The 14,595-nt window shown below is 29.2% G+C and overlaps 2 protein-coding genes across 2 annotated transcripts in view; one reads left to right on the top strand and one right to left on the bottom strand.

Moving 5' to 3' along the window:
- Positions 1 to 2,143, top strand: part of LOC130798887 (uncharacterized) — a 2,319-nt gene extending 176 nt beyond the window's left edge. Inside the window, exon 1 of the mRNA XM_057661985.1 lies at positions 1 to 2,143. This exon is cut by the window's left edge and continues 176 nt beyond it. Within this exon, the coding sequence (XP_057517968.1) occupies positions 1 to 2,143 (2,143 nt within the window).
- A 1,544-nt stretch (positions 2,144 to 3,687) lies between these two features.
- Positions 3,688 to 13,444, bottom strand: LOC130798886 (CO(2)-response secreted protease-like). Its single transcript, XM_057661984.1, has 9 exons — positions 13,293 to 13,444; positions 12,081 to 12,322; positions 11,628 to 11,739; positions 10,055 to 10,547; positions 7,869 to 7,969; positions 6,755 to 7,000; positions 5,259 to 5,373; positions 4,794 to 5,010; positions 3,688 to 4,269 (listed from the first exon to the last, which is right to left on the bottom strand). The coding sequence occupies exons 1-9, from the start codon at positions 13,442 to 13,444 to the stop codon at positions 3,716 to 3,718; spliced, it is 2,232 nt and encodes a 743-aa protein (XP_057517967.1). The 3' UTR covers positions 3,688 to 3,715.
- Positions 13,445 to 14,595: the final 1,151 nt, after the last annotated feature.

Below are 14,595 nucleotides of genomic sequence, written 5' to 3'. Positions count from 1 at the left end.
ACATGTTTTCCCTCAAAAACAAGTAGGTGGTTTACGCCGTTTTAGTGTCAATTGGTTCAAAAAATGGGATTGGCTTGAATATAGTGTTGAAAAAGATGCCGCATTTTGCTTTGCTTGTTATTTGTTCAAGAGTGATGTTGAAATTTACAATGGGGGTGATGCATTTGTTAATGGAGGGTTTAGGGGGTGGAATAAACCGGATAGGTTTCAAAAGCATGTTGGTGGACTTAAAAGTGCTCATAATGTTGCTTATGAGAAATATGTGAATCTAAGAGATGCAAAAAAGACATCAATTGAAGTTGTGTTTGATAATGCGAGTCAAGCTCAAATGGATTCATATCATATTCGTTTGAATGCATCCTTAACTTGTTTGAGATTTCTTTTGGGCCAAGGTTTGGCATTCCGGGGACATGATGAAAGTGAGGAGTCAAATAGTAGGGGTAACTTTCTTGAGCTTTTGAAGTGGTTAGGGGAGAAGGTTGACGAAGTCAAACAACATACTTTCCAAAATGGACCCAAAAATTGTCAATTGACATCTCCCAAAATTCAAAAAGACATTATCAATTGTTGTGCAAAGGAGACTACCAAGCGCATAATAGAAGAGGTTGGAGATGGTTACTTTTCTATTTTGGCCGATGAATCAAGTGATGTGTCTCAAAAAGAACAACTAGCTCTTGTTTTGCGGTTTGTTAACAGAGAAAGTGGATCGGTAGTGGAACGCTTTTTAGGCATTGTACATGTGGGTGACACTACCGCTTTATCTCTTAAAGATGCAATTTTGTCCTTGCTTATGGAATATTCATTGAGTCCATCCATGATAAGAGGTCAAGGGTATGATGGGGCGAGTAACATGAGAGGTGAAATCAATGGCCTTAAGACTTTGATTATGAATGATACTCCAAGAGCCTACTACATTCATTGTTTTGCTCATCAACTACAACTAGCTCTAGTTGCGGTTGCTAAAAAGAATGATAGTTGTGGTTGGCTTTTTGAAGTACTTGCAAACTTGTTGAATGTGGTTGGAGCTTCTTGTAAGAGAAGAGACATGATTCGAAAAAAGCAAGCTCAAGTAGTGGCTCAAGCATTGGAAGTGGGGGAAATTGAAAGCGGATCGGGTTTAAATCAAGAATGTGGTTTGAGTAGGCCGGGAGATACACGTTGGGGATCTCATTACAAGTGTCTAATAAATATCACGAACTTGTTTCCTTCAATTATTGAAGTACTTGAGTGGATTGGAAAACATGGCACTTCGGACGATAAGTTCAAAGCTCAAATTGTTTCGGGATTTTTGGAGTCATTTGATTTTGTTTTTATGGCTCATTTGATGTTGATTATCTTTGGCTACACTAATGATTTATGTATTGCTTTACAAAGAAAGGAACAAGATATTGTTAATGCCATTAGACTTGTTAGTACTACAAAAAATGTGTTGCAAAAGATGAGAGATGAAGGATGGGATAATCTCTTAAAAAAAGTTATTACATTTTGTACTAAACACGAGATTGATGTTCCATCTATGGATGCTCATTATGTGCCTCAAGGAAGAGGAAGACGTTTTGTTCAACAAGCTACAAATCTACATCATTTTCGGGTTGGAATCTTTTTGGAAGTAATTGATTTGCATCTTCAAGAGCTTGATAACCGTTTTAATGAGATTAACATGGAGTTACTTACATGCATGGTCTCTCTAAGTCCTAAAGGTAACTTTTCATCTTTTGATAAAGAGAAGATACTTAAACTTGCTTCTTTATATCCCGAGGAGTTTTCATGTAATGATTTAACGGCTCTTGATCTTCAACTCGATGTGTTCTTGGATGCTATGTTAAACGATGAAAGATTTCATGATTTGGACGATATCAATTCTCTTTCCATGATGCTTGTTGAAACAAAGAGACATGAGACATTTCCTCTTATACATTTGCTAATCAAGTTGATGTTGATTCTTCCTGTTGCTACGGCAAGTGTAGAAAGAGTGTTTTCCGCAATGACATATGTCAAAAGTAAGTTGAGAAATAGCATGGGTGATCAACTTATGAATGATTGTTTGGTTACTTTTATTGAGAAGGAAGTGTTTCTACAAGTTTCCGATGAAATGATTATTGATCGTTTTAAAAGTATGAAGACTCGAAGGATGAATTTGTAATTTTGAAGTAAGACTTTTAAGTATTGTAAGACTTTTATTGTTATTTTGGATTGTAAGACTTTAACTATTGATTCTATTATGTGTTGTAATTTTTTTATTTTTTAAAAAAATTTTATTCGATATCCGAACGACATGAGGTTCGTATTTTGTACCCCCAGTTTGAAATTCCTGGGTCCGCCACTGTATATATATATACATACATATATATATATATATACATATATATATATATATATACATATATATATATATATACATATATATATATATACATATATATATATATATACATATATATATATATATATATATATATATATATATATATATATATATATATATATATATATATATATATATATATTTATATATATATGAACAAATTGTGCATTCACAATACCACCAAAAGTCTAAAACTTCCTTTGGTATGCTACTTGGGATATTCTCCCTCGCTATTCGAATTTGCCAAGTAGTTGTCCAAGATGCAAAAACAGCGATATTGGAGTTTATGTTCTCAAAGATGTTATGTGGGCTTGATCTTTCTGCAACAACTTTGGTTTGCACACGATAATTATTCAGATTATTAGCCAAATGTAATCACACTTTTTTTTTATCGAAATCAAACAAACCAAACTAACATAATTTTCTTAAATGTTAATCTATTTTTAATTTGGTATGAACATATCTACATTATAACATTGTGAAAACGACGATGTATTAGAGTTCGAATAATGTCTTTTAAAAATCCAATATTACCAATATCGAGTGTATGAGGTTTTGTGACAAACAAATTACGCTATCAACGATATCGATGTTTGTAGGAGAAAATAAAGCAATAAAACGACACAAAGATTTAACGACGTTCACCCAACTAAGGCTACGTCCTCCGGTGTGTAGTATCTCTTATATTATCAAAAAGAGTTCAAAGAACTCTCAAATATGGAGAATTACAATAGAGAAGAGATATAGGCTAGTGTTTGGCTTGGGGTGTATTTGTGGATGATTACAATATGAGTATGAGAGCTTTATATATAGTACTAGATACAAGAATATTAATAGCTCTCCTGAATACAACATTAATATAGGGTAATGAATAATATGAAATAATTCCAAGAACTTGAAAGGTTGAAAAACAGCATCCCATGCACATCAGAGGATCCGCTCGACCGAATCAGAGAGCTCGCTCGGTCGAGCGAGCATCAGCAGCATTCTGGAGCATTCTGTCTGACCGCTCGACCTACCAATATGGCTCGCTCGGTCGAGCGGGTAGGTCGAGCGACCTCTCTGCTTTCTCTGACAGAATTCTGATCGAGCTACCATAAAACAAGTCCTTTCTACTTCTTCATTAACGTTCATTAACACCCATAATTCCCATGAATACTCACCACATAATTACACCCTTAAAGACTCCATAACTCAAGAGTCACACACACATGAATACACACTTTAATTGTGCACTCAAGTCACACTTAATCACAACACATTGATACAACCATATAAGATTTTCCATAATCATTATATCATAACAAATTACAACCCTCTAAGGAATCACTAACAATGTCAAATAATCTACTAAATGATTACAACAAATGGACTTCTGACTTTGTACTTGTTGCTTTTCCATGTAATAGCCCCAAACAAATCCCCCTTCACAGAAGAAGATGATGTTGTAAATGTAACTTTGTACTCCAACACCTTGGTCTTTGCTGTGAATTTCAGCTCATTAGGACTCACAGTTACCTCTACTCCAGTAGGCTTATCTATTGTCAAAGTGTATACTGCCTCTTCTCCTACATTAGTTAATGTTCTATTCACTTCAACTGTCTTTGTTGTTGCGTTCATTGACACAACAATGGATGGGTAGTTGATGTTGGAAACCATGGATGGGCTCGAGTTTTTGGGGCAAGAAAACCCACTTGGAAGTTTACCTGCAATAAGCTTAATTTTCGAGAGATCGTAACCCAAGTAGCAGAGGAAGTTGAGGTAGTCAAGGGTGTCGACATCATAAATGAGTCCCGGTTGTAATCCTTGTGTAGGCCTCACCTCTCCAGCACCAAAGTCATATGGTGTGGCTGCCAAACCTGTTTCTGTGGTTATTGCTTCTTTCAAGTTGTTGGTTTGAATCGCTGTTACAAAAGTAAAATATAGGAGTATTTCCTTAGCATTAGTCTGTATTAAAGCTGAATGTTAAAGTATATAATATATCTTGAAGCCTCAACCTTTAGCTTTAGCTTTTGATCGAGTTAGTTCCTTGACAATACAGCTCAACATATATCCTGATTCCTGGGGCCTTAACCGTCAGCATAAGCTGGTGTGAGGCCATAGTGTAAATACAAGGCCACATCGCATTGTATCATCCGCATTGTAAGGTTTTAACGAACCAATATTATTCGCGTTGTAAAAATTCGCATTTTGGGTCATATCAAGGAATATCTTATTTATGATATTGACATATATTTAGGCGCTGAATAACCACTTTACTCCCGTTACCTTATCATTGTTTTATTACCGTGATCGCGATCCTTACAAGTTATCATCTCTTAACACTATGGTTGAGGCCTAGGATATGTTATAGAATCCAACACTCATGTAATCTTCTCTAGCACTTATAAGTTTGGAAGTATCGAATTGAAAAGAGTATGTATGTTACCAGTTGTCATAATAGCAGACTTGATAGCAGCAGGACTCCAAGTTGGGTTATGAGATTTGATGTTGGCTGCAATAGCAGAAACATGAGGACAAGACATAGAGGTTCCAGAAATCAATTTGAACTGCGGAGGTTGTCTGCCAGTAGGAGTGGTTGCGTTTGATGTGTCATTACCAATCCATGCAGCAAGGATACTAACTCCTGGTGCAGCTATATCAGGCTGCACTTACATTTTCAATAATGACCTTACAATTTAATAAAAAGGATTTAAAAACAACTAAAAAATTTAAAAATTTTACAAAAATTGTTTTTATATTTTTAACAAGGACATAATTGCTACTATAATGTGTCTGATATATATAGATATACGTAGAACACCCATCATCATATATCATCATCATAATTAGAAGACCATTTACTTAAAATAAAAATATGGAAAAGAAAATATTGCATATATAATAAGTTTACCTTGAGAAGGTTTTTTGTGTTATATGAAGGGCCCCTTGAAGAGAATGTTGCAACAGTTGGTGCTGGCTTAAAATTTGGAATTGTTTTTGTAGCTAAAATTGTTGCAGAGGGGTTTCTTCAAAAAGAAAGAAAAAGTCACAAAACAAGCATATACCATTAAAGAATTATTATACAATGTATAAATTTGTCTCCCTCTAAGATAAGCTTGTTACTACAAGCCATATGTTATATTCAAATGGAAAGCAAAAGTATATTATTAGAGAATATATAAAATTATCTTGTACTTGAATCAATAGTACCCTTTAAAAATAATTATTTCATTTCAAAGTTTTTAACAATGTTATATTATAAATATTAATCAATAAAAATTATTTTAATTCGCTAACAGCAATAAAAAATTTATCGTACTCTCTTATATATTCAACTTAGAATAATACATTATGTGACTTTTTAAATAGACAATGACAAAATTTTCATTGTGCCAAACGGGACTCGGCCCCCAATTTATTTGATTCATTTATAAAAGCAAATGATCGTTTAAATTTTACAATAAATTAAAATATATACTTTAGCGATAAAGAATATATTCTTTTAAAATGAGACTATAATAAGTTCAAATCTTATCCCATATTATTTTTATTTGAACAATATTTTTGACGTCCTTTAACGTATATCTCAAGATCCACAATTGGAAATAAATACAATCGGGTGTATAATCAAAATGCACATGCTCCTTAAAGTTCTTCCCTATGCGTTACATATTGTAAACTGAGTGTGTAAATTTAGGTGCTTCATTTTCCAAATGATATATAACATTTTAAGTCCATAGTCACACAAAGAAATATTGAAATTAAGTTAAACTTGATCATGAGCCTAAAATCCAGGATTAAAATATTCAATTCTTATATTAATCTTAACTATATACAAATTAATATTGAGTTGAATCAAATGAAACTCATAAATAATAAATTTAAAAAACATAAGATTGCCGCATTTAATTATCTAAATTTGCTTTGTTGAAGCCTTATTTAATATATAGCTAGTCTCTTGAGAGACATATTTTTTGAGAGACATATTTCAAGTCCAAGTCACTAAAGATTAATGTCTACTTAACGTTTTCTTAATGCCTACTTATATTATTTTTAATGCTTAGTTATCGTATCTTTAATGCCTAATTTCAATATCTTAAATGTCTACTTACATCATTCTTAATATCTACTTACAATATTTTAAAAAAATATATAATTGGCCGACACAATTAGTTTAAGTCTCTCACAAAAATATGTGTTTAATATATTAAAATATATGTACTCAAAATAAATTATTATGTATAAATAAATATGTAATGTCATTTTAATATATTAAAATATATGTACTCAAAATAAATTATTATGTATAAATAAATATGTAGTGTCATAGAGATTAAGAAGTTAAAACAACAATGATATTAAAAGATTAAAAGATTAGGGTGGGCTAAAAAGAGATAAGAAACATACTTTGTTGATTTGATGTATAAAATGATATCTATAGCGTCCTTTGAGCTAACCACAGCAGTTGGGAAATTAAGGGTATTAAAGGCAACCAATCTATATGAATCACTGATTATTATTATTCCAACTCCATCATTATCCTTAATTATATTTGTCTTCTTTATCAAGCTAGATATTGTCTCATCTTCATCCCAGCAAATTACTATATTACCCTTGATCTTTTCTGGATCCATACTGCTTGCCAAACATTGCCTGATAAAATCTTAAATTTATTAATACTTAATTCATTCATATAATTATTTTTTTAATATACCAAATTTGATATATGCTTCAACATATATTTGAGTCCGACAATCTTTGATTTTGCATCAAACACAAATCAACAATATTATTTAAGACAAAAGCTGATGTTTGGTTATAAAATTAAGAGTATATATTGTTTTTCATAAAATTAAATAAATTAAAATATATAGATGAGATTATAAGAAATTGGTTAATTATTTTCTTAAACACAAATGGTTGTGAGATAAAATCTTTTCGTGAGACGCATTATATATATAGACTAATTAAATAGCCCAATTGTTACAACTTATGGAGGAAATAAGATAATGCTAAATCATGTAAAATGAATAGAATAGACAAAAATAACAAATAATTCTAAATGAATAGCACTGATGCATTTGTCCGATTATTTAGAGCTAGAATAATAAACAAAAAATATTTATAAAAATTTGGTATTATGAAAATATACGACGAAAAAAAATAATAGGAGTATAAGAATACACATAATTATGTTTTTTTCTCATATAATAGTCAGAAGATGAGCAAAAATTGACAAATTATTTAACGGTCCTGTATAATTTCACAAATTATCATATTTTTTTAACAACTTTGTTTTTTTAAGCGCTTAAAATATAACGTTATTTAATATTGAAGCCCCAATCTTTTATAGTCTTATGCAATCGAACATGTTGAACATACTTAAAACCTCCCTCTAGTAGTATCTTTATGTAAATTCCCATTTAACGATAAACCGTGCAAAAATTGATTTTAGTGCAACTAAAATAAAGTATATTGTATGTGGTCTATACTTGCAGCATAGAGAAAAAAATAAATTTACCTTGCATCAGCTTCACTTGCAGATTTTGTCTTGGCAGCAGAACCAGGAATCAGTGGGTAAATTGGGGAGTCTTTAAGTTCGGATAAATTAATGGATTCACCCTAAAAATTAAGAAAAAAGAAAAGTGTAAATGACTTTATTAATATTTGTAAATGAGGAATTCAATATCACTCACATATTATTATATTATAAATTTAAAGCTAATACTCTTTTATTCTTCTAAATTGTCCCATTTGATTTTTCACTAGTTTAGGTAGTCAAATAAAATCATATGTGAAAGAGAAGGAATGTAGTAATTTTAAATTTTAATGCGAGTAAAATATGATTAGTAAGTGTATAAATATAAAAGTTAAATTTAATAAAAGTAAATTGTTAAAGTTAATATATCAAAAATAGAACCGACATATATAGAATGACACACTTAAAAAATGGACACTTAAATCATTTGGTGGACTTGTTGCTGGTTGCATGACAGCATAAAAAGTTGAATTTAAAATTAAAATAAAAATACTAAAAATAAAAAATTGCTTCCTTCTATTTTTTGTTGGTTAGTATTTGATGATTTAATTTTCCTTTAATAATTCAACTAAGAATTGAAAGTTCTAATTTTTAAAAGATTACAGTAAGTTCTTACACTATGTTTAAATAGCATATTAGGAGAGAAAAGAAAGGAAAGGAAGGGAAAAAAAGTGAGAATTCATCTTGTTTATTTAGAAAAAAAAGAAAAGAGAAAATGAAGGAAAATGAGTGTTTTCCTTCCAAATCATCTTAGAAAAGATTATATTCTTAATAAATTTTGTTTATGCTTTCCCTCGAAATTCTTCCCCCCAAATCCCTTCCAAACAACAATTCTCCATCCTTCTAAATCCCTTCTCTTCCCTTCCCTCTATTTCTCTCTATTCAAATAAAGTGTAAATATTCTAGTTATATTAGTCGTCTACATATAAATAAATAATTTTACTATACATGTCTATGAACAAATGACTACATTTAACATAACAGTTAATAAAAACAATTAATATTGTAAGCAATTCAAACAAACCAAATTAACCGTTTAATGGGGGGCAACCAACAATTAACATTGCAAAATACTCCTTTATAATTAGCAAAAGCACAAAAGGTTATTTAATTTGAATTGAGAATTAAATAAAAACTTCACATAATAAAGAAAAACACAATTAGAGATTATTTTGAATAACTAGTAATTAATTAAGACAAAACAATGAAACACAAATCTTTCACTCCATTAAGTAGGGTCTTTGAGGCTATGCAAGGTGATCGACTACAAATAAAGGGCCCTTAATTCTCCCGTGTATGAAAAATTTTTTATAAAATATGTTAAGTTTACTAATAAAATAAATAAATTTACTATAAATAAGGCATAAAATAAAAATTTAATTCTCCAGTATATAAAAAAGTTAAAAAAAAATTATTAATAAATAAGGTACAAAATAAAAGTTTTGCAAATGGCCCAATATTTTGAAGACGCCTCTGAAGGAATATGTCCTTAGACATTTCCGACAATTACTAAATATATAAATATATAGGATATTTATGAAGATAATAAAGTTAATTATTATTAGTAATTATATTTACTTGCTAGAGAATAAATATAATTGGTGGGTCAATAATAATTGGATCACAACTAATATAATTAATTCTATAAGGTCTTACAAAAGAATCAATTGATCGATAGATGACTCAGGCCCATTAGGAGTATGGGTTTGTGATCCAATTAGGTTAACAAAAGAATCAGATTCTTTTGATCTAGGTTACGAGTATTATATAAGGAGATAATATGAGTAATAGAAAAGGTGAAAAAGAGTCAGCATCATTTAGACTCTTCTTCTACATCGTTCTCTCTGAAAAACCAGTAAAAGCAAGAGGAAAATATACTCTTCCGTTCTAGCAGATGTTGGTATTCAATTGATTCTGGTAGACTGAATAGAGGAGCAACGTTTGAGGCTCTCTAGATTATCTTACCGCGCTAATTCTTGTGGATTTCACGCTACAAAGGTAATATAGACTAATCCTTTTATATGATTCATATGTCTGATTATGTTTATGATCTTGAGATAGATGTTAGGAAAGTGTTTCCTGAAATTCCGCTTATTAAGCATCTATGGACCCTAACAGCCTCTGCCATCAATAATAAAAATATGTGATTCTCCAAATGAGTTGATTACCTTAACAACTTTATTGTTTCCCAAGATGACATCGGAAACAAGATCACGATCAACAGTAGTAGCACCAACAGTCAAAATCCAAGGAGCTTCATTAGCTAATGATTGAGGAAAAGGTCCTTCATTCCCAGCAGAACAGACTACAGTAATCCCTTTCTGAACAGCATGAAATGATCCAATAGCAATGGCATTATACGCAAAATCATGTTCCATGGAAGAACCAAGTGATAAAGATAATACATCCACATTATCAGAAATAGCATCATCAAAAGCAGCCAATATATTTGATCCTAAACAAGAACCATCTGATGTGCACACACGATACATTGCTATACGTGATGTAGGAGATCCTCCTCTAGCTGTTCCATTGGTTATACCGTAATACGATGCGTTTTCAACTGAACTTCCTGCTGCTGTAGATGATACATGGGTGCCATGCCCAAACATGTCTCTCGCTGATGTAGCGCCATTGTAGAATCTGGCTCCTATTAGTTTCCTATCAAAAACAAAATATAAACATATATAATTAAGTATACTAATCCGATCCCTTCACTACTTTGTGTTTGTCAATTTTACTTTTTACACGTATTTCAAAGCAAATTTTGAGTATTAATATCTCATAGTACGCAAAATAAAAATTGTAAAAATCATATATCAAAATTCTTTATATCAAACTAATCTAACAAGATCGCATATGAATATATTTTGTCTTGAATATATATTATAAAAATCAAATTTAAATTTCCCTCTCCTAAAGTGAAAAAACAAAAATTAACGAAGGGAGTACCTCCTTTTTTAATAGATATAATTCTTCTCTGTATGAGTATTTTAAGAGGTGTAACTATTAAAAGAAGGGAATATAATAAACAAAAGTTTTTCTAACATATGCACCAAATTAGCCGTTTTTATGTGATCCCACCTCTCTCTCTCTCTATATATATATATATATATATATATATATATATATATATATATATATATATATATATATATATATATATATGCGCGCAAATCAAGCCAATGGGATATAAAATCAGATTAACACTATGTTTGGATCAATATCATTTTTAAAGAATACTATAATTACTAAATACCAATTTTAAATCTTAAAAAATAATTTTTAATGGTGAAAATAGTTACAATCAGTAAAATCAGTTTATAATAAAATAGAATTCCAATCGGTTTAACTCTATTTGAACTAATAAAAATTTAAACTGTAGTACAATTTAGCATATTAAGTAAACATAAATTGTTGTGAGAGACGGTCTCTATAAGAGTCCATCTCTAGTTGGGCCGACCAATTATATATTTTTTAAAATATTGTAAGTAGGTATTAATAATGATTTAAGTAGGCATTAATAATGATGTAAGTAGGCATTTAAGATATTAAAAGTAGACATTAAGGATACGACAATTAAGTATAATGATAATGTAAATAGACATTAAGAATGCTGTAAATAGACATTAAAAATGCTGTAAATAGACATTAATTTTTAATGGACTAGACTTAAAATATGTCTTAAAAAAATTCTCTCAAGAAACTATCTGTTAAAAGTAAAAATGAGTTTAGACATACTTGTTACACTTTGATGCACTGAAGTCTGGTCCCTCCATACATTTCCCTTTCCATCTTGAAGGTATTGGACCCATGTTTTTGTCTTCAAAACTTTTTGATTCAGGCCATATACCTATAAATAATACAAAAATAATTAAGGATATAAAATTTAGTTAATTATACGGACAATAATAATAATAATAATAATAATAATAATAATAATAATATATAAGTACTAATTTCAGTAACACATATGACGATATGAATCAAAATCAAAATAAATAATTAAAACAAATTGTTGTATAAGACGGTCTCTTAATAACAGATATGCTTAATATATGGGTTAAATAGACTATTTCATACCTATTTTGAGAATATAAAACTCTTTTTTAAAATCGTTTCACGAAATGACGATTTATGAGAATTTGGAATAACTCAATTAATAAAAATAGAATAGTTTTGAGCTTAACATACCGGTATCTAGAAATCCAATAATAGTGTCATATCCTTCTGAAGATGACATAGGATCATTATTGGATAATGGTTGAGACTCTAAAAAATCCCAAGAACGGGTTGTATGAAGTTGAAGTATTGGGTCTCGAAACACTGAAACAACCTCGGGTTGTTTGGCAATTTTATGAGTCTCTAATTCTGTTAGTCGAGCAGCGAATCCTGAAAATCCATTCTTGTAATTGTGTACTAATGCATTTTTATTCCTGCCACAAAAATTCGTTTTAGTATAACCTAATAATTACATTCTAAGATTGTACCTTCAATTTAAAATATGCCAAAAGAAAATTAAATTTTATAATTAAAATCTATAAATAAATATGAATTACAGTTTTCAAACACAATATAGTTTCCAAACACATTATAAAAGTAATTTCACTTATGTAGTGTTTGGAAACAAGTATTTCATATCAAATTATAAATTTCAATTATGATATTATAAATGAAGATTTTGAGAATGACAAGGTTTGAATAGTCATTTTCAAATTCTCAACTTTAATTACTTTATAAACAATGGTGGAATTTGATTCAAATCCAAATTTAATTTAAATTTAAATTTGAAAACTTTTTATTTACTAAACAATAAAATTGAGCCAATTCCACATTTTTAAATAAAATCATTATTTCCAATATGACATTACAGATTTTATTACATAAACCTTTGCCAAATACACGATCAACAACAAGAATATACTAATACATGTACAAATTCTTTAAAGAAAAGCATGAAACACAATATACACGGTCACAAACAATTGAATTTAATGACCTAACAATCAAATTTTTTTTTACTAATTGGTTTTTTTTTATTAATTTTTGATAATTGGTTGTATGATCAATAATCCTCTCATTTCAATTTGATTTCAAATTGACAAAAAACTCTTACAGGTTTAATAAAGTGCAGGAAATAAAGGAGAATGGAGAGTATTTTCATTCCCATTACATCTACTTTTAAAATACGCATATTTATGCACTTTTTAAAGCTAATAGTTATAGATAAGTAAAAATTATAAAAATTTAATTTATTGAAATTACATATTGAGAATAATCTTACAAGAACTTACATCAAAATTTTTTAACTATAGATAATTCATTATTGAAGTACACACTTGTGAATAATTTAAAAGTTAAAACATTGCAAGTAAAAAAAAAAAAAAAAAAAAGTATATATCACACCTTGGCAACAAAGAGTTAAGAAGAAAATCATGATTATTCTTTTTAGCTCCCATATATACAATATAAATATTGGCATTATTATCTGTCGAAGTAGCTTGTGTCAAAGTAGAGGAAACAAAATTGAAGAATAGGATGGATAGAAGTACTTTCATGGTATTATTTTATATTTTGTAAACTCAAAATGAAGATAATACATCCACATAAAGACTTTCAATATATATATATATATATATATATATATATATATATATATATATATATATATGAATTTATGTAGTGATACTGAATACAATTGGTAAGTTATAAATCAACTTATTAGTATTATTGTGTTTATAAATTAGGAAATAAATTATTCTTCTTAGAAAAAATAACAATGAAAAAGATAGGAAAATAACAATTAATTAGATCCATGTAGTCAAAGTATATTAAAATGATATAAAATTTAAAAGATATGTTTCCTAATAAGATATATTGTTCATGTTTCAAGTATCATCTAATTATATAATATAATGTATATTTGGAAATAATATCAAATCAAAAAAGATTTAAGGAGAGGATTCACAAAAGATTTGATACATTTGCAACAGAAATAAGGTTGTGGTGTTAAACACTACGACATAATTTGATATATTTAGCGGTAATTAATTTTAATGTTACTACTTTAAATTTCTAATTGTATATATAGTGAATTTCGTGATATTTATTAGACCCTTTAGCAATATAATAGAAAATAATACTAAAACTTTTTGCGACATATGATCTATTTCTCATAAATGTCACTATAGACTATAGTAACAATTACATATACCACTAAACGCTAAAAAAGTGTCACTAAATCACTTTATAGTGGAATTGAAAACAAAAACCAACAATTATTACACAAAAAATATAAATCAGTGGCATTTTTTAAATGCCAATAAATCCAATATCGCAAAAAATTAAATTTGTTGTGGTGTAAAAACAAATGGTAAGAATTAGTATACCACATTAGTAGGCGTGTTTAAAAAATCCGACAAGTTTGATCAGACTTGTTAACCCGTATCTTAATTGGCGGGTCATAAAATTAAAAACAATTAAAAATATGGGTCGACATCTTAACCGTGTTGGATCGTTGACCACCAAATAATTAAAACGGGTATCCATTGACCCATTTCTTGTGGAGGGATTGTTTTTAAAACAAAGAGTACACTGCGTGCAATATTAAAATTGCAAAACATTAATTCTTGTAGCAAACAAGTTTTTTCCATTTAAAAGAATAATTATTGTCCTAATTAGTGCATTGAATAATTTTTTTTGAATGGAA

This window comes from Amaranthus tricolor, chromosome 13 (assembly GCF_026212465.1).
Source record: "Amaranthus tricolor cultivar Red isolate AtriRed21 chromosome 13, ASM2621246v1, whole genome shotgun sequence".
Lineage (NCBI taxonomy): Eukaryota > Viridiplantae > Streptophyta > Magnoliopsida > Caryophyllales > Amaranthaceae > Amaranthus > Amaranthus tricolor.
This window is presented reverse-complemented; position numbering and strand designations above follow the sequence as displayed.

Excerpts from the sequence above, each read along its gene's own strand:
- LOC130798886 (XM_057661984.1), bottom strand. The coding sequence starts at position 13,444 with ATGAAAGTACTTCTATCCATCCTATTCTTCAATTTTGTTTCCTCTACT. Across the intron at positions 11,740-12,080 it reads TATTGGATTTCTAGATACCG|GTATATGGCCTGAATCAAAA; the intron begins GTATGTTAAGCT and ends TATTATTTATAG. Across the intron at positions 5,011-5,258 it reads ACACAAAAAACCTTCTCAAG|CCTGATATAGCTGCACCAGG; the intron begins GTAAACTTATTA and ends ATGTAAGTGCAG.